Genomic DNA, 19381 nt, shown 5'->3' with positions numbered 1-19381 from the left:
GTAAGCATGTTTCCTACTCAGCAGTCCCAGAGCTGGCAGTAAATATACCTTTGCCATATTGAAAGGCCAAGAGAGGTGAAGCCAGCATCCAGGGCTGCTGTGACCACACTGTTTACCATTTGAAAATGGTCCTAATCAAAAAAGGATTCCAAATATACAAGAAGACAGATTCAGACATAAAAGACCTCTAAACAATACACAGTATATTTTTAAATTGTACATAAGCTTGAGAAAGAGAGAGAGAGAGAGAGAGAGAGAGAGAGAGAGAGAGAGATTAAAGACACAATGAAAGTAATATAAAAGAATACAGGCAGACATAGATTAAAGGAATTCTAAAAAGCCACATAAAGATAGAAAACACACAGACAGTTTGGATTATGTATATTATTGTGTTTTCTTTAAAGTTTTTGGCTGTTAAAGAGCTAACTACAGAGAGACATTTGATTGTGTGGGATGTCAAGCTAAACCAACATGTATATTTTAATGGCATCTTGTCTTCAAAATTTGAGACTAAGGATATGTTACTCTGGAAAAGAGGTTCTGCTTTTGTTTCCAAAGAAGATAAGAAGCTTTGGAATCCTTCCAGGATAATGTGGTTTGATGAAAGGTCTCCATGAACCCTAAAAATATTTCACCCAACAAACAGGAGAAAGCAATTTGAATAAAACAATGCCTAACCTGTAAGATGATTTATTATAAAAGTTTGTTTTCATTTAAGAGGAGTTGATTATGAGTGATTAATAGTCAAAATAAATTTCTTTAAAAAAATAAGGGGGATGTGATATAGAGATGAATACTCTGAATTAGTATGAATCTTGGCCTACTGATAAAAGATTAAGGTTAATTTTGTTACACCATGTATAAGCATTTCTGCTCGTTAATGTATTGTGTTTGTGCATCTCATTAAAAAGTGTAATGTATAGTTAAAGATACAGATTAATGGTCATGATAATAATCAAAGTTTTTATTATGTAGTTTAGGTTTTTCTAGACATACAGAGATATATTTCAGTTAGATAATAGTCAGCACTTCAAAGACCTACAGAACAAGGCAGAGGCAGGTAGTTTTCTGTGAGGTTGAAGCACAGGTATGGTGGCACACACCTTTAATCCCACTTGGGAGACAAAGGCAGGTGGATGTCTGAGTTTCAGGCTAGCTTGGTCTATAGAGTTATATCCAGGATGACCAAAGAAAACAGAAAACCCCTGCCTCAAAACAGAAAGTAAAATAAAATAAAATAAATACAGTTTTTAAAAAGCCATGTAAAAATGGTAAATACACAGAGAGTATGGATACTGTCACAGAAGACTTTCATGTCATCCAAAACTCCAGGCATGGGATAGATCACATTGCTCTTGGCCCTATCATCGGGCACCTAAGACATTTCTAGCCCTGACTATTACAGAATACTCAACACACATTATTTTGTATCAACCTTCCTGTACATTCTTAAGTGGTTTCTTTGGTATATACAGTGGCAGTCCTGGTCACCTTCGGTGGGCATTTCATTTTGCTTTGCTTACATTTAGTTTAGTTTATGTATTGAAAGAGGGTCTAAATATGTAACTATAGCTGGCCCAAAACTCAATGTACGAACCATACCATCCAAGCAATCACATAGATATGTCTGCTGCCTGAATCTTGATACCTGGGACAGTCTATCATACCTTGTCAATTGTGGAAAATATACTTGGAGTTCGGGGGGTGGAGAGTGTAAGTCATGTGGCCCAAAGCCTGGAAATAGAGTCTTCTGACACTCATTCAAGTCTAACTGGCTCCTGAATGCATACAACCCATGGAGATACAGTTTCTTGAACAACAACAACAAAAAAAAAAAGACCACATTTTCTAGACAGGGATTTCAATCATTAGATCATAGCCATTATCCTAGGAACAGGATACAATACCTCACTTGGGAAGTCAGCGTGCGACAGATAAACAAAGAAGATACATGTGCCTAGTCTTGTGAAACACAGATTTCCACCTCACCTGATTGTAGGAAAGCGTGTTTCGTTGTCTCTGGAACCAGTCCAAATTGCCTGGATGTCAAACTCTGATTCAGGACTAACTGCAGCAGGATGGTGAACAATGGAGAGTGGCCTTGAGGGAAGACAAACAGCTGATCTCCCAGAGATGAAGGCTTAGAGGAGGTGCAGAGAAGCTGGGCCATCCTTGTAGTGGTTTCTCGGGCACTGGAATCTGGACGTGTCTGTTAGCAGGATTATTTCTCAGGCAGATTGGCTCTTTACCTGCAGGGAGAATGTAGGTAAATGGGGAAGAGGAGACAGGAATAGGTAGGATTAGCTATCAGCCTCTTACCCTGAGGAGACAGCTAGATTTCTTTTTTCTTTTCATGTGAAATCAAGTTCCACTCCTTGCATGAGGACCCTAAGGGTACCAGCCCCCCACTGGCCCCTATCCCCAGTGGACAGTGTGGAAACACTGGAGGGGACCTGCCAGAGGCTCTGTGCCCTTGCTGGGACTCATTGTGTCCAAAGCAGAGTTTCCAAGGTGCTGTGAGTGACCTAACAGTGGAGGGATGGAAAAACTGGTCCCAAATTCTATCTTCAGGGTGTTCCTGAGGGAGGGGGATGTCCATGGTTAGGCTCATTGTAAAGGAGTGAGAACCCTGCCCTGCCCTTGTTTGACAGGCCGGGATTGCTTTTCTCTTAGAGTGAACACGCTAAAACTGCTCAGTGTGTCTTACATGACTCATCAAGCAGATGTAAGCAGTAGTCTGCTGTTCAAGGAAAGGTCAGTGTGAACATCTATGTATTCATTAAGACGTGTTGAATTTGTATATTTATTGGGCTTGGAGGTTGGGTCTCTTGCAGCTCAGTCTGAACACAAATTTGCTTTCTAACAATAATAATCTTGAGATTTTGATCCTCCAACCTCCACATCTCAAGAGTCAGGATACGAGGCCTGAGCCACCAAACCTGCTTTATGTGAGGCTTAGCATCAAACCAAAAGCATTCTGCATCATAGCCATCTCTATCCATAGAAGTACAGTCCTAGCACCCCTAAAGGGGTGGTAAGAACAGAAATAATGGGTTCTTCACAGCAGTGCACACACGAATACCATTGTACTTGGTTCATACTCACAACCTACATTGTCCTTACTTGTCCCCATCTGCCCTTCTGCTTAGCTCCTCCCTCACCAAAACAGGATCTATGGAGAGCCAGTCATCATCTACAAGGGCAACATTATCCTTCATTAGTGATAGCCACAGAATTATGGTGATATGGTTACCTTTTTGTTGTAAAGAGGAACAGAGGGCCACGCTTCCCACCACCTGGCTAGTTTAACCCCAAAATAATTACATGTAAACTGTATTCATTTAAACACTCCCTGGTCCATTATTTCTAGCCTCTTATTGGCTAACTCCCACATATTGATTCAACCAATTTCTAATAATCTGTATGTCACTATGAGCTTGTGTTTTACTGGGAAAGATTCAACATGTCTGATCTGGCAGCTTCATGGTGGGCAGACCACACAATGAAATGTCTCTCTGTATTGAGCTCCTTCACATTCAAAAAATTCAAAGAAAATCCAATATACAGAATCCAGGCTCTCTGTGAATTTTCCATTTTTACGTGGTTTATTTTTTTGTGAGGTCCTGTCCTCCCTGTTCCTTGAGGCCAAAACACAGGAAGCAAGTAATGTTTATGCTAACCAGCTAAGCTTCCTGCTAAGTTCCCTGCTTGCTTCTGCTACAGCCTGGTACAATAGCCTGAGGGGTCTATTTTACTTTAAAATGGTAATTTCTCAACCTGCCTAAAAGAAGCTCAGGTGTTAAGGCCCATCTACCCTGTCTGACACTGCCTTGAGCCCTCGACCACCTGCCTAGGGAGAAGCTCTCACAGATGCCAGTTTCCCCAGCCCCCTCTGGGTGGGAGGAGTTTTTCTTTACTGGGGCCAAAAGTATTTAACCCTGGATTAAGTTGAATAAATGGGGCATTCTCTTCTTGAGGATGACTCAAACTCTGTATCTGTGTGTGTGTGTGTTGTGTTTTAACCCCTAGGACAATATGGAACTCGTGGGAGGTGGGTGGTGTGGAACGGCGACCCCCACAATTTTTCTTTATTTTTTTTTAATCTATAACTATCTGTACTCTGTCTCTTTAAAGAATTTACCCCTTTTTTACGCATTAACTTTACTTTATGACTTTTTGATAGTCTTTTTCTTCTCTCTCGCAAGCCTACATATGTCTATCAAACATTATGACCCATTTAGAGGTCTTTTATCTCTGAATCTGTCCTATTGCATTGTGTGTAATTCTTTACTGGCCAGGAACATTTTTGCTTTGCACTTTTAAATCACTAAGTGCTTAAGAAACTAAACTGTGACATTCCTATGTCAAAAACACGTACTGCGGGCTTGCATGGCTCAGTTCAACATGGCAGAGCCGCTTGTGCCTCTGAGTCAGTTGTGCCTCTGAGCCTTGGAGTGGCAGGCTACTATGGATGTTGGCTCCACCTCTCTCCAATTTTAAAATGGTGGATGTAACATTTCTGTTAGCTCTGGGACCGCCAGGTAGGAGCCGCACTCAGAACTTCAACTCTGAGACTGAGCGTGTGGCACATAAACTCTTTTTATCTCAGTTACAGCCAAATCTGCTATGCAGAGCAGTGTGCAGCCTGGAAATATCTCTCTGTATGGCGGCAGAAATTCGCCATGCCCTCCTGCTTGTGCATGCCTAGTAACCTGATTCTGCTGCCTGCCCATGCAGACAGCACCAAGCCATTGGCATGGACTCAGAGTACTTTCTTCCCAATCCCGAACAGGCACACAAACATCTGGTCCCAAAAAGAAAAACTATCGAAATGCTTTATAGCCAGAGTTTGCATTGGTGGAACAGCCCAAGAAGCTGAATTTTAAAATGGCATGGCTTTTCTTCTGCTGCTATTGCTGAATCAGGAAATCTCTCTACAGCATGCCCCAGCAAACAGCAAAAAGCTGTGTCAAACTCTCTCTCTCTCTCTCTCTCTCTCTCTCTCTCTCTCTCTCTCTCTCTCTCTCTCTCCTTTTAAAGCCCTCTCAGGTTTTTAAGTGGATTTACTCCATCACGTTGGAGTATCAATCTGTTATAAAGAGGAGTGGTGGGCCGCTTCATACCACCTGGCTAGTATAACACTGAAATAATTACACAGAAACCGTATTCCTTTAAACACTGCCTGGCCCACTATTTCTACCCTCTTATTGGCTAACTCTCACATCTTGATTCAACCCATTTCTAATAATCTGTAAGAAGCCACAAGCTCGTGGTTTACTGGGAAAGATTCAACATGTCTGGCCTGGCAGCTTCATGGCACGCAACTCCCTGCCTCTACTTTCTTCCTCCCAGCATCCAGTTCTGTTTTCCCTGCCTAAGTTTTGCCCTATCAAAATGCCAAGGCAGTTTTCTTTATTCAACCAATGAAAGCAAAACATAGAAAGAAGAATCTGGTACACCACATTTTTATCCCGATCGCTCTCTCTGACATTAAAAAAAAGAGGAGCACAGTGGGCTTTTGCATGCTGTACCCAGGGAAGGATTAACAGGTCCTGGAACCTCCATGAAAATCTAGGAATGTTGGGCCTTACTAAACTTATGTGCTGTGTCGCCATCTACTGATGACTCCCAGTTAAATATCTGTAGCTCCATCTTGGTGATGGTCCTCAGTTTTTAGTCTCCTCCCAGACCACTCTTCCTAGATATTCCCAGGAATCCTGTGCACCAACATGAACTCAAACTCATTGAACATTTGCAAAGCTATGCCTCTTCTAGTCTCAGGAATCTTTGAAAGACTCCACCATCTAATGGACTGGACCACTGCCTCAGAATCCTCATCTGCACCCACTATCCCTAAGGCATCCAGACTGTCTAGATGACCTGACAATTCCTGTTTCACCCTCTCTGCCCATTCTTCCTACCCCCGCCTCACTCATGTTGATGCAGGAACAGTACGGCAACACACAGAGGGTTCCTGAGACACATAAACCTCCCTACAGGTTGTCATGGCATTGCTACTTGTAACAGTATGGAAGCATACATGGTGAGTATGTAAGCATGTCTGGTAACTGTGCAGGTGTGCATGACTCTCTCTATATATATATATGTGTGTGTCGACATGTAGTCTGCAAGAGCCCAAGAGCAGCAGGTTCACAGTAGCCTGGAATCCCCAGAGTGCAGCAGTAAAGGATGTTGAATGATCTGTACCTGGGTGGAAAATCAGGAGCTGAGAAGCAATGGCGTTGTGTGAAGACAGAAAAAGAAAACCCAGTTTCATACCTTTCACAAAGGTGGTCAGAACTGGATGAAGGAAAAAGGGGAAGGATGCAAGACCTTTACAGAGTGAACTGCAAGGGAGGCTCTGCTTTCTCTCCACTGGAGTGAAGACAGGACTCTGTCTCAGAAGCAGCTCTCTACAAGCAGAGCCTGCTTGTTTCCAGGAATGCATCCCTTGATCTCAGTGAGGAATACACAGTGAAGAATCGGCTGCACGTAAGCCACATCAAGATTTCCACTTTCCATTGCTCTTCATGAACAAGGGGACAAAGAAATGGGCGAAGAGGGAAAAATAGCACCAGCTTAGACTCAAATGACCCAAGAAACGCTCTGTTCAGGATACCACATCATCATCGGCCATCATGGTTTTGATCGGTTCCTCATCCAGGTTTTTTCCTCTCTTTAAGCTAAAAGCTTATTCCAGTATTAGCAAAATGACCTTGTGGCCACCAAAAGATACCACAGAGATAGATAGTTATCTATCTCTGCCCTGCATAGGCTGAATGACCTCTCATCTCTTAATTGGTCCTGGGCTGGGTAACTGAGCATAGAATTTTGAAGTAGTTATGGCTGGAGGGGTTAATTTGAGCTCTGATTACAGCAGGGAGATTTTTGTATCTCCATGCCTTTCCACTGGCAGAGAGAAAGTGAAGACTGAAATTAGTTCTCAGGGTCTGAATGTGTCCTAATACATGGATGACAGGGTATGGGAAACACAGGCCACTACCAAGAATGTCTTCTCAAATTACCCATTAACCCATTATGAGATGCCACGCAACCCAAAACTCTCTGGACTGGGAAGGCTAGAAGAATGTTTCAAGTGGTTGGCACAAATTTTGTGTTCCAGGCAGACAGGAGGGACATATGAGAAAACCAGCAAAACTACAAAACTACCTGCGGGCCTCTCTCTCTCTCTCTCTCTCTCTCTCTCTCTCTCTCTCTCTTTCTCTCTCTCTCTCTTTCTCTCTCTCTTACAAATCTTACCCTTCTAACCTCACTCCATACACTTGATCCTTTGGTCTACAGCCCATCTCCAGCAGGCACTGCTACTAACCCGAGGACAACTCCTCCCAGGCCAACAAGTACCATGAAGGCAGACACACACCTCTACTGCTGCTCCTAGGATCTGATACCATTAGGCTCATCCCCAGCTCTGTAGCTGGACACCTGCTGTGGTCCCCTCTCCTCTCTGATCTTATATGCAAAGCACCTTAATGACCTCCTCCTCTAACTCTCCCTCCACAAAATCATTGCCATATCCCAGCCTCCAACACCAGCAGGCATTGCATGTCCACACACTCATTGAACGGTCCAACAAATCAGGCAACACTTAGCCATCCCATCAGACTCTCTGGAAATCAGAGAGGAAACAGCCACCAAGGAATAAATACACACCCAATAAACACAAGACCAATATCCTCATATAGAATTATAATCTTTCCAATCCCAGATTCCTAGGTGCCTATATAAAAATAAAATAATAACCAAATAGGCAATGAGTCTCAGCTAGAGACCAGATATCCCAGCATAGCAGGACCTTAATATTCCAATACAGCTGAAGAACAAAGAAAAGACCTTAAAACTGTGGGTGTAATGATTAAAGGGATTCTAGTAAAGGAAATAAAGAAATCCCTTAAAGAAATCCAGGAAGGCACAAACAACACTGTAAGCAAATGAATAAAACTGTTCAAAACCTGAAATTAGAGACAGAATAGATAAAGAAAACCAAAACTTGGAGAATTTGAGAAATGGATGATTCATGAACCATATAACAATAAAAGCAATAACTATACAGAAGAAAGAGAGAATACTAAAAGCTGGAAGGGAAAGTGACCAAGTAACATATAAGGGCAGACCTGTTAGAATTTTACCTGACATCTCAATAGAGGCTCTACAAGCTGGAAGGGCCTCGACAGGTTGCTGCACACTCTAAGAAAACATAGATGCCAGCCCAGAATACTGTCCCCAGGGACAATTTCAATCACCACCGATAAAGACAATGCGATATTTCATTATACTTTGAAATTTAAAAAATATCTACCTACAAATCCAGCCCTAGAAGAAAGCCTCCAATACGAAGAGGTTAACTACTAGCTAGTCCATAAGACAGAAAAAGTAAATAATCTCTCTCCAGAAAAATCAAAAGAAGGGACAAACATATACATACATATATTGCACCACCAACACCAACAAAATCACAGAAATCAACCATCGTTAGTCATTGATATCTCTCAATATCAATGGTCTCAATTCCCCAATAAAAAGACACAGACTAACACAATAGATGCAAAAACAATAGCCATATTTCCTCTGTATTCAAGAATCACAGCACAGCATCAAGAAAAGATCGTACGTCCAGGTAAATGGTTGGAAAAATTTAAACCCTGCAAATGGATGAATGAACCAAACTTGTGTAAACACTTGAATAGCTGCTAAACTGGACCTCAAGCCAAAACCGATCACAAGACATAGGGAAGGATGCTACAAGTAGAGGACAATGCAGCTCATATTATCTACTGCAAACCAAACACAATGGCACCCAGGTTTGGTAGAAACACTACTACAGCTTAAATCACATATTGACCCTCACACACTAATACTGGGAAACTTCAATACCACATTCTCACCAAACAGAGAAGCCATCTAGACAAAAACTAACAGAGAAATGTTTGAGGAAATAGACATCTTAAAGAAAAATTGATTTTATAGATATTTACATATCATTTCACCTAAACACAAGAATATATTTTCATCTCAGGACCTCATGGAACTTTCTCCAAAACTGACCACATCTTCGATAAGAAAGCAAGACTAAACAAATAAAAGAAAAGTGAAACAACTCCCCGCATCCTATCAGACCACCACAGGCTAAAGCTGAACATCAGGAACAACACAAAGCCTACAGACTCATGGAATCAGAACAACAACACTAATGAATGAAGATGCATCATGCATGAAATTCATAAAGACATTAAAGACATTCTAAACTCAATACAGTGAATTCACATCATCCCCAAACTTATGGGACACAATGAAAGTGGTGCTAAGAGGAAATTTCATAACACTAGGTGCCTACATGAAAAAAAAGAGGGGGAGCAGTTCATATACTAGCCACTTAACAGCACACCAGAAAGCTCTAGAACAAAAGAAGGAAGCACACCCAAGAGGAGCAGATGGCAATAAATAATCAAACGGAGGGCAAAAACCAATAAAATAGAAACAAAGAGTAAATAGACTAAAAGAAATGAAACAGAGTTGGTTCGTTAAAAATTCTGGACTTCACTCCCTAGGTCCAAACGAGAAGCAGAAGGAAAGAGAACGTGAGCAAAGAAGGCAAGACCAGAGGGAACCTTCACCCGTTGACAGATGGAGATTGAGACAGAGACCCACATTGGAGCACTGGACTGAGCCCCCAAAGACTAAATGAGGAGCAGAAGGAGGGAGAACATGAACAAGAAAGGCAGGACCGTGAGGAGTGTGTTCACACACTGATACAAGGGGACTGATCTAATGAGAGTTCACCAAGGCCAGTTGAACTGGGACTGAGCGAGCACGTGATCCAACCAGAGTCTCTGAATGTGGCCAGATTCTCTGAATGTGGCTGGCACGGGGTCTTTCTGAAAAGCCATAGACAATGACACTGGGACTTGTTTCCTCTGCATATATTAGATTTTTGGGATCCAGTCTGTTTGGATGCTCACCTTCCTGGATCTGGAGGGAGGGGGGAAAAACTTGAACTTCCCACAGGGCAGGAACAGTGACTGCTCTTAGGGATGGAGAGGGAGGAGGAGAGGGAGTGGGGGGGATTGGGAGGGTGTTGGGAGGAGGAGCGGAAATGGAAACTTTTAAAAATTAATAAACTTTTACAAATAAAAAATGAATAAAAAAATTCAAGAAGACAGAAAAATGTTTATGCAAACTAAATAAAAGGCAGAGATAGAAGATCCAAATTAACAAAATCAGAAATGAAAAGGAGGACAAAACAAGAGACACTTAAGAAATGCAGAGAATCATGAGTACATATTTTAAAAACATGTAAGCCACCAAACTGGAAAATATAAAAGAAACAAATATTTTTCTCAAGAGGTATCACTAACCAAAGGTAAATAAATCAAAGTCAGATGAACAATGTTAGTAGATCTGTAATCCCTAGGGAATTTGCAACAATCAGTAAAAACCTCCCAGTAAAATCAAAGCCCTGGATTGAATGGTTTTAGCACAGAAGTTCATTATATGAGGTCATTGTTACCCTGATATCCAAACCACACAAATACTAAAACATGAAACAGAATTACAGATCAATTTCCCTTATGAACATAGAAGCAAAAATAATTAATAATATACTTGCAAATGGAGTTCAAGAACACCTCAAAAAGCCCATCTACCATGATCAAGTAGGCTTCATCCTAGAATGGCTGGGGTGGCTCAACATATGAAAATCAATAAACATAATCCACCATGTAAAGAGACTGAATGACAGAAACCATATGATCATCCCAATAAATGAGCAAAAATACATTGAATCTATTGAGGATATAAGGGACATCCCTTGGCATCCCGTGACATAGGAAAATCCCTTGGCATCCCTTGACATAGGAAATTCAGCTTGCAGCAAGTGAGTAGCCACCATAAAGGGAGAGACACTCAAAGCAATTCCACTAAAACCAAGATCAAGAATAGGTTGTCCACAGTCTCCATTCCTATTCAATACATTACTTGATGTTTTAACAAGAGCAAAAAGTCAAACGCAGGAGATCAAATTGGAAAGAAAGAAGTCAAAGAATTGTGATTTTCAGATGACAGGATAGTTTACATAACTGACCCTAGAAATTCCACCAGGGAATTCATAAAGTTGGTAATCTATTGAGGCTCTGGGGACAGCCTTCAGCAGGCCAGGGTTTGAAAGGAATCCATGGAGTTGGCATGTACAATGACTTTTTTCTCTGAGGGGGTTAAGGGAAAAGATGCTCACACACTCTCTTGATGGTTTCCTCCTTTCTTCTGTATTATTTATTTGACTTCTCTATTCTCTTTTATTATTTGTAGCCTGAAAAGTCCCTTCTGTTGCTCTTGATATTTTCCTTCCAGTTCTCTTCATGTCTTTTTCCTAACTAACTCAGTCTTGATGTTTTCCTTCCCACTCTATCTTCTTTCTTGATGTTTTTCTCTTATTTCTATCCTTATACTTCCGTATTCTCTCACACTTGATGTTTTCCTTCTTCTTCTCTCTTTATTCTTTCCCTTACAGCTTATATACCTCAGTAGATCTCTCAAGCACTATAACAATTACAATGTGGTTACACTCCATTTTTCAAGTGAATGATTACAATGAATAACAATGAATAAGAGTATGTTTTCCATATCCCTTACATAATTAAACATTTTATGTATGACAGGTTAAAAGAAAATTTCCAAAAAATCCAAGTACGTTCATACTCAAAAAGAGAGTTACAGAAAGTAAGTAAGCAAGGAATTCTTTTACTGGCAGGCTGCAATTTGTGGTACAAATGAAGGATCAATCGCTTTATTATTTATCTCAAAATAGAGAAATATTAAAAGAATCACAAATCTAAGTTTTTATATAAGAAAAAGCACCAGTCAGAACCATTTTAAGTCTTTACGGCACATACACACACATGAATGGTTCCTTTCTTTTTTAAAGTTTATTTTACCATTCTTTTTTCAAAAAAACCACAAATGGCTACGTATTTTTTAATGTTAACATCTAATTTAATAGTAAATACAAAAAGGAGATTTTTTTTGAAGGGGAAATAAAATATTCTGCTCCGAAATCCATCTTCTTTACATACGCAAACATTCAAATTCCCACTCTGACTTTTTTTTTTATTAAAAATTTCTACCTCCTCCCCGTCTCCCTTTTCCATTCCGTCCCCACCTCCCCCTCTCTTTTTAGTCCTAAGAGCAGTCAGGGTTCCCTGCCCCATGGGAAGTTCAAGGTCCTCCCCCCCTCCAAACAGGTCTATAAAGGTGAGCATCCAAACGAATTGGGCTCCAACAAAGTCAGTCCATGCAGTAGAAACAAAACCCAGTGTCATCCATTGTCCTTGGCTTCTCAATAAGCCCACATTGCAAGCCACATTCAGAGTGTCCAGTTTGATAACATGCTCCATCACTTCCAGTCCAACTTCCATTAGATTAGTCCCACTGTCTCAGTGGGTGGACACACCCCTCGCGGTCCTGACTTCCTTGATCACCTTCTCCCTCCTTCTGCTCCTCATTTGGTCCTTGGGAGGGAAGTCCAGTGCTCCAATGTGGGTCTCTGTTTCTATCTCCATCCATCGCCAGATGAAGGTTCTATGGTGATATGCAAAATATTCATCAGTACGGCTATGGGACAAGGCCAGTTCAGGCACCCTCTCCTCTGCTGCCCAGGGAACAATCTGGGGACCTCTCCTTGGACCTGGGAACCCCTCTAAAATCAAGTCTCTTGAAAACCCTAAAATGGCTGCCTTAAATTAAGATATTTATGTCCCTGTTCCCATATCCACCCTTCATCCATTCCACCCATCCCATTCCCCCAACCTCTCCCAAATCCTCCCCTTCTCCCCTTAAATCTACCCTCCCACACCCCCGTGCACAAAAGTTTTGCCAGAGAGGCAGGGTTGGTTCAACATACGAAAATCTATCAATGTAATCTATCATATAAATAAACTGAAGGAAAAAAAACATATGATCATTTCATTAGATGTTGAAAAAGCATTTAGCAAAATTCAACACCCCTTTATGATAAAAGTCTTGGAGAGATTAGGGATACAAGGTTCATTCCTAAATATAAAAAAGCAATATACAGGAAGCCAACAGCAAACAATAAATTAAATGGAGAGAAGCTCAAAGCCATTCCACTGAAATCAAGAACAAGAAAGGGCTGTCCACTCTCTCCATATCTCTTCAATAAAGTGCTTGAAGTTCTAGCAACAGCAATAAGACAACACAAAGAGATCAAGGGGATTTAAATTGGAAAGGAAGTAGTCAAACTTTCATTATTTGCAGATGATTTGATAGTGTACATAAGCGACCCCAAAAATTCTACCAAAGAAATCCTATAGCTGAAAAACACCTTTAGTAATGTGGCAGAATACAAGATCAACTCCAAAAATCGGTTGCCCTCCTACACACAAAGGATAAATAAGCAGAGAGGGAAATCAGAGAAACATCACTTTTCATGATGGCCACAAATAGCATAACGTATCTTGGGGTAACTCTAACCAAGGAAGTGAACGATTTATTTGACAAGAATTTTAAGTCTTTGAAGAAAGAAATTGAAGAGGATACCGGAAAATGGAAGGATATCCCATGCTGTTGGATTGGTAGGATCAACACAGTAAAAATGACACTTCTACCAGAAACAATATGTAGATTCAATGCAATCCCCATTAAAATCACAACAAAATTCTTCACAGACCTTGAGAGAACAATAATCAACTTTATATGGAAAAACAAAACACCCAGAATTGCCAAAACAATCTTATACAATAAAGGAACTTCTGGAGGCATTACCATCCCTGACTTCAAACTCTATTACAGAGCTACAGTATTGAAAACAGCTTGGTATTGGCATAAGAACAGAGAAGTCAACCTATGGAATTGAATAGAAGACATGGATATTAACCCACAAACCTATGAACACCTAATTTTTGACAAAGGAACTAAAATTATGCAATGGAGGAAAGAAAGCATCTTTTAACAAATTGTGCTGGCATAACTGGATGTCAACCTGTAGAAGAATGGAAATAGATCCATATCTATCACCATGCACAAAACTCAAGTACAAATGGATTAAAGACCTCAGTACTGATCTGACCACACTGAACCTGAAAGAAGAGAAAGTGGGAAGTAGTCTGCAACACATGGGTACAGGAGACCGCTTCCTATGTGGAACCCCAGTAGCACAGATAATCAGAGCAACAATGAATAAATGGAACCTCCTAAAACTGAGAAGCTTCTGTAAAGCAAAGGATACTGTCATTAAGACAAAAAAGGCAACCTACTGAATGGAAGAATATCTTCACCAACCCCTCATCGGACAAAGGTCTGATCTCCAAAATACATAAAGAACTCAAGAAACTAGACTTTAAAACTCTAATTAACCCAATTAAAAAAAATGTGGTACTGAACTGAACAGAGAATTCTCAACAAAAGAAGTTCGAATGGCCAGAAGACACTTAAGGTCATGCTCAACCTCCTTAGCGATCAGGGAAATGCAAATCAAAACCACTTTGAGATATCATCTTACACCTGTCAGAATAGCTAAACTCAAAAACTCCAATGATAGCCTATGGTGGAGAGGATGTGGAGTGAGGGGAACACTCATTCATTGTTGGTAGGAATGCAAACTTGTGCAGCCACTGTGGAAATCAGTGTGGCAGTTTCTCAGGAAACTGGGAGTCAACCTACCTCAGGACCCAGCAATTCCACTCTTGAGAATATATCCAAGAGATGCCCTATCATACTACAAAAGCATTTGTTCAACTATGTTCATAGCAGCACTATTTGTAATAGCCAGAACCTGGAAACAACCTAGGTGCCTCTCAATAGAAGAAAGGTTAAAGAAGGTGTGGAACATATATACATTAGAGTTTTACTTAGCAGTAAAAAACAACGACATATTGAATTTTGCATGCAAATGGATGGAAATAGAAAATGCTTTACTGAGTGGGGTAACCCAGACACAAAAAGAGGAATATGGTATGTATTCACTCATATGTGGATTCTAGCCATAACTAAAGGTCTTTGAGCCTATATTTCGTGATTCTAGAGAAGCTAAATAAGAAAGTGAACCTGAAGAAAATCATATAGTTATCCTCCAGGATATTGGAAGTAGACAAGATTGCCAGGCAAACTTGGGTGCATGGGGTGGAGGGTTGGAGGTAAGGGGAAATGGGTAGAGAGAAGGGAGAGGGGGAGGATTCGGGAGAGTTTGGGGGAATGGGATGGGTGAGATGGAGGAAGGATGGATATGGGGGCAGGGATGTAAATATCTCAACTAAGAGAGTCATTTTAGTGTTTGCAAGAGACTTGATTCTAGAGGGCTTCCCAGGTCCAAGGAGAGGTCCCCAGATTGTTCCCTGGGGAGCAGAGGAGAGTGTGCCTGAACTGGCCTTGTCCCATAGCCGTACTGATGAATATTTTGCATATCACCATAGAACCTTCATCTGGCGATGGATGGAGATAGAGACAGAGACCCACACTGGAGCACTGGACTTAGCTCCCTAGGTCCAAATGAGGAGCAGAAGGAGGGAGAACGTGAGCAAGGAAGTTAGGATCATGAGAAGTGTGTGAGTGTCCCACCCACTGAGACAGTGGGACTGATCTAATGAGAGCTCACCAAGGTCAGCTGGACTGGGAGTGATGGAGTATGTGATCAAAGTGTACACTCTGAACGTGGCTGGCAATGAAGACTGACTGAGAAGTCAAGGACAATGGCATTGGGAGTTAATTCTACTGCATGGACTGACTTTGTGGGAGCCGGGTTTTTTTGGATGCTCACCTTTATAGACCTGTATGGAGGGGGGAAGACCTTGGACTTCCCACAGGGCAGGGAACCCTGACTGCTCTTAAGACTAGAGAGGGAGGGGGAAGTGGGGAGGGGGGGGTGGGGTGGGGGAGAGAAAAGGGAGATGGGGAAGAGGTGGAAATTTTTAATAAATACATAAATAAATTTTAAAAAAAAGAACTCAGTATAACACTCTTGGGCATATGCCCAAAGGATACTTCTTCCTGCCTCAGCGAGACTTCATAAGAGCCAGAAACTGGAACCAAGGTAGATATCTGTCAAAAGAAGAATGGATAATAAAAATAAGGTACAATTACACAATGGAAGATTATTCAGCTTTTTAAAGACATGAAATTGACAGACAAATGGGTAGATATAGAAGAATCACCTGAGTGTGGAAATCCACACCAGAAAAAGAAATATAGTAGGTGCAAACTTGAAGGTGTAAATTATCCTTTAAGTAAATGATAACCTGTGGAGGATGATTGTACAAGTTTTCATTGCCAGCATGACGGAGACAGACAGATCTCTGCATTCCAGGCCAGCCTAGCCTACACAGTAGTTCTAGGACAGTCAGAGCTACATGGTTAGATCTTCTCTCAGAAAAAAAAGAAAGAAACAAAAGTAAATGATAACCAAGCAACAATCCTTAGACCCAAGGTTTAGTTAAAGAGGAGTAGTCTAGGTGGGGATGGATGGATCTCTGGGAAAAAAAGAGAAATATAGATTTTAAAGGCAAACCGGGGGAAGGTGGGGATGGTAATAAGGCTGAGAATTAGGTGGCAGTGATGTGGTGGAGGGATAGAGTGTGATGTGAGACGGTTCGAATTCAAAGCATTTGGGGTTTGGTGTGGAAACCTAGTGCATTGAAAATTTCCTGGAATCTATAAAGGTCATTCTAATGGGGACTCCTAGCAATGGTGGATTGATACTGAGTCTCAACTGGCCATTTTTGAAGCTAGCCAAGGCTTCTAGTGGTGGGATTGGTTTGCATTCAGTTGAGTTCTTGGTAAAGAGGGTCTGATGGAAATCCTCAAACTTGACTGTTTCTACGACAAATGATTGCACTCTGAAAACTGACAGTGGGGCCCCATTGCTGAGGACAATACCCACACAACTCAATGAACATGGAGAATTTGAACTGCTGCCATAAGGAACTTATGTCACTGTGTTCTAGGATCTTTGATGCAGGAAAGTATCCTGCAGGCTAAAGAAAAAGAAAGGTAGACACCAAGGCAGGCACTAAACCTCTGACCTACAATCCATCCTACCTGTCAAATATGCAATTGTGGCACAAAAATGGCCAAGTAGCCAACCAATGTCTGATTTGTCATCCTAAGGCCCACTATACAAGAAGGAACCCATAGCAGACACTGCATGGCTAACCAAAAACAAGAGATTAGATAGTCCAGAGACCTAGGGTAAAACTAAACACCACTTCTCTTAACAAAAATCATTGAAATATTCCCTAATGATATTCTGCTCTGCTCGTTGATCAGTGCCGTATCCAGTCACTAGAGGCTTCTTCGACAGTACATGGGAACAGATGCAGAGTTTCACAGTGAGATGTTATATGGAGAGAGAGTCTAAATTAGAGGTCTCCACCAAAACTCTTCTACCAGAGCTCAGGAAATCCCTTGGAAGAAGAGGTTAAAGAGTGGAGAACCAGAGGGGATGAAAGACACCACCAGAAAATTAAGCAAGTTGTATACGAGCTCACGGAGACTAGTCAACATGCACAAGGCCAACCAGAATCTATACTAGGTCTGTTGAATATATGTTACAGATATCCAGCAGGCTTAGTATTTATGTGGGACTCCTGACTGTGAGAACAGGTGGGCCTCTGAACCTCATGCTTGCTGTCAGGACTCTTCTCATGTTGGACGGCCATGTCCATCTTGGACATAATAGATTTGTTTCTATCCTAGTTTCTTTTGTTGCTTCCTTTTTATCTGTTTAAAGACTGGTCTTTTCTAATGAGAGACAAAAAAGATTGGATCTGGAGGGGAGGGAAGGTTGGGAGGAAATGGGAAGAGCAAAGGGAGGAAAAATCATAATCAGGATATATTATATGGGAAAGAAATTTATTTTCCACAAAACAAAAAACTGCGTAGATAAGGACGTTGGAGTATTAGACACTTACTGAATCAAGAAAAAGAAGATTTAAAAAAAACCCGTATTTCAATGTGTGTGTGTATGTATGTGTGTGTGTGTGTCTGCATGTAAGGGACTAGAGGCCATAAAAGGGCATGTGATTGCCTGGAGGTCATAGGTTCTTTGCATTTGTGGGGTGCTCCATGAGGCCTTCTGCAGTTAATCCTTAGTCCTGTGCAAGAGTGGTACATGCTGCTGAAAAGTGTCAGGTCATCTGCATTTTACTATGCTCACAGAACTTCCTGGGCACCTTATGGGTTTCTTCACAGTTACACAAGCAACACTGCACGTCCTCAGGATTAGCCTGAGAACAAGTGGGACGAGCTTTGTGAATGGAACATTTGGAAGGCTGAAGGAATCATGATTGTGAAATCAGGCTCAGTATGAGTTTGAAAGGCTTTGGACCACAAATGTGCAACCTGAAGGACAAATATTCAGATCCAGTCAAGGAGTCATCTCTCCATTCTCTTCTATTTCATTGTCCAGATATCACCCATGGGACATTCTCTCAAGCACAGTGCTGGAGCCTGGGCCAGTGGTAGTGTGACTCTCACCAGCCCAGGTGCATGTTAAAGGCAAGAAAAGGGACCCTTCCTCATGTGTGCAGCAAACACTCAGGATGCTGTAGACATCTTGTTGTATTTACTTAAAGGCCACATTGAGCTCCTAGGATGCACTGGAAAAGGTGGAGAGATCCTAGTATGGATGCTCTTTGGAACAGGTCAGTCACCGCATCCTGTACCTGGAGTGTGACAAAAACCCACTTAGGCACATAGCAAAAGTAAGGCTGTATTCATGGGGGGGATTTACACACGCCTTGATTTCTGCATGTTTCTCAGTAAGTTTGTGAAGGAAGGTGTTCATCATTGTAGGGGGAATACTAAGTGAGCTCTGTTCGGAGGGAGGTGAGAAAGAGAAGGGAGCCCAGAGACAGATGGACAAAAGACTTGTTGGGAAATAGGGAGGTCTGCCAAAAAAGTTGAGCAGGGAATCATGAGAGAACAACAAATGTGTCATTATAGACATCCTCTGGAGCTACCTCTAGGGAAAGGAGGCAACTGTGGGCAACCTGATGACATATATACGGCATTTCTCATTACTGAGAATCCTCTTCCTAGGCTATGGACGTGTGAATATGGGAAAACTTAGAGGCACATCACAATTACAACAGATAAAGTGGAACTGAAATACTGTTGAGGCCAGTCTGTTACTAGAAGGCTGGGACAAATTTTGGACAAACTTTGGCCCAAAGGAAAGTACTTGTTTCTTTCTTTGCTCAGACTCTGGACATCAAAATGGGACCAGATTTGGAAAATATAACTTGGAGAGGCGTAGTGCTGTAAGGTTTCTAGAACCAAAAACTGGCTCCTAACACAAGTACAATATATTCTTACTGAAGGGGGCCATCAAAGTAAAAACAGGACGTCTCTACTTGGT

At 41.4% G+C, this 19381-nt stretch overlaps 1 protein-coding gene across 3 annotated transcripts in view; it reads right to left on the bottom strand.

Moving 5' to 3' along the window:
- The window catches only part of LOC125405218 (uncharacterized), a 90710-nt gene extending 74640 nt beyond the window's left edge, over positions 1-16070 (bottom strand). The window contains exons 1-3 of one of the 3 annotated variants that reach the window (XM_085684525.2): positions 16009-16070; positions 15623-15699; positions 1990-2249 (exon numbers count right to left, since the gene is read on the bottom strand). In XM_085684525.2, the coding sequence (XP_085540651.1) occupies positions 1990-2170 (181 nt within the window). In that variant the 5' untranslated portion in view covers positions 2171-2249; positions 15623-15699; positions 16009-16070. Of the gene's footprint in view, positions 1-1989; positions 2250-15622; positions 15700-16008 lie in introns of those variants that run through there. The other 2 variants (XM_087902968.1, XM_085684526.2) reach the window with 2 other exon arrangements.
- Between the last annotated feature and the right edge of the window lie 3311 nt (positions 16071-19381).

Source organism: Myodes glareolus, chromosome X (genome assembly GCF_982192425.1).
Source record: "Myodes glareolus chromosome X, mMyoGla1.1, whole genome shotgun sequence".
NCBI classification, from domain to species: domain Eukaryota; kingdom Metazoa; phylum Chordata; class Mammalia; order Rodentia; family Cricetidae; genus Myodes; species Myodes glareolus.
Note: the sequence above shows the minus strand (reverse complement) of the source record. Positions and strands in the feature narration are given on the sequence as shown.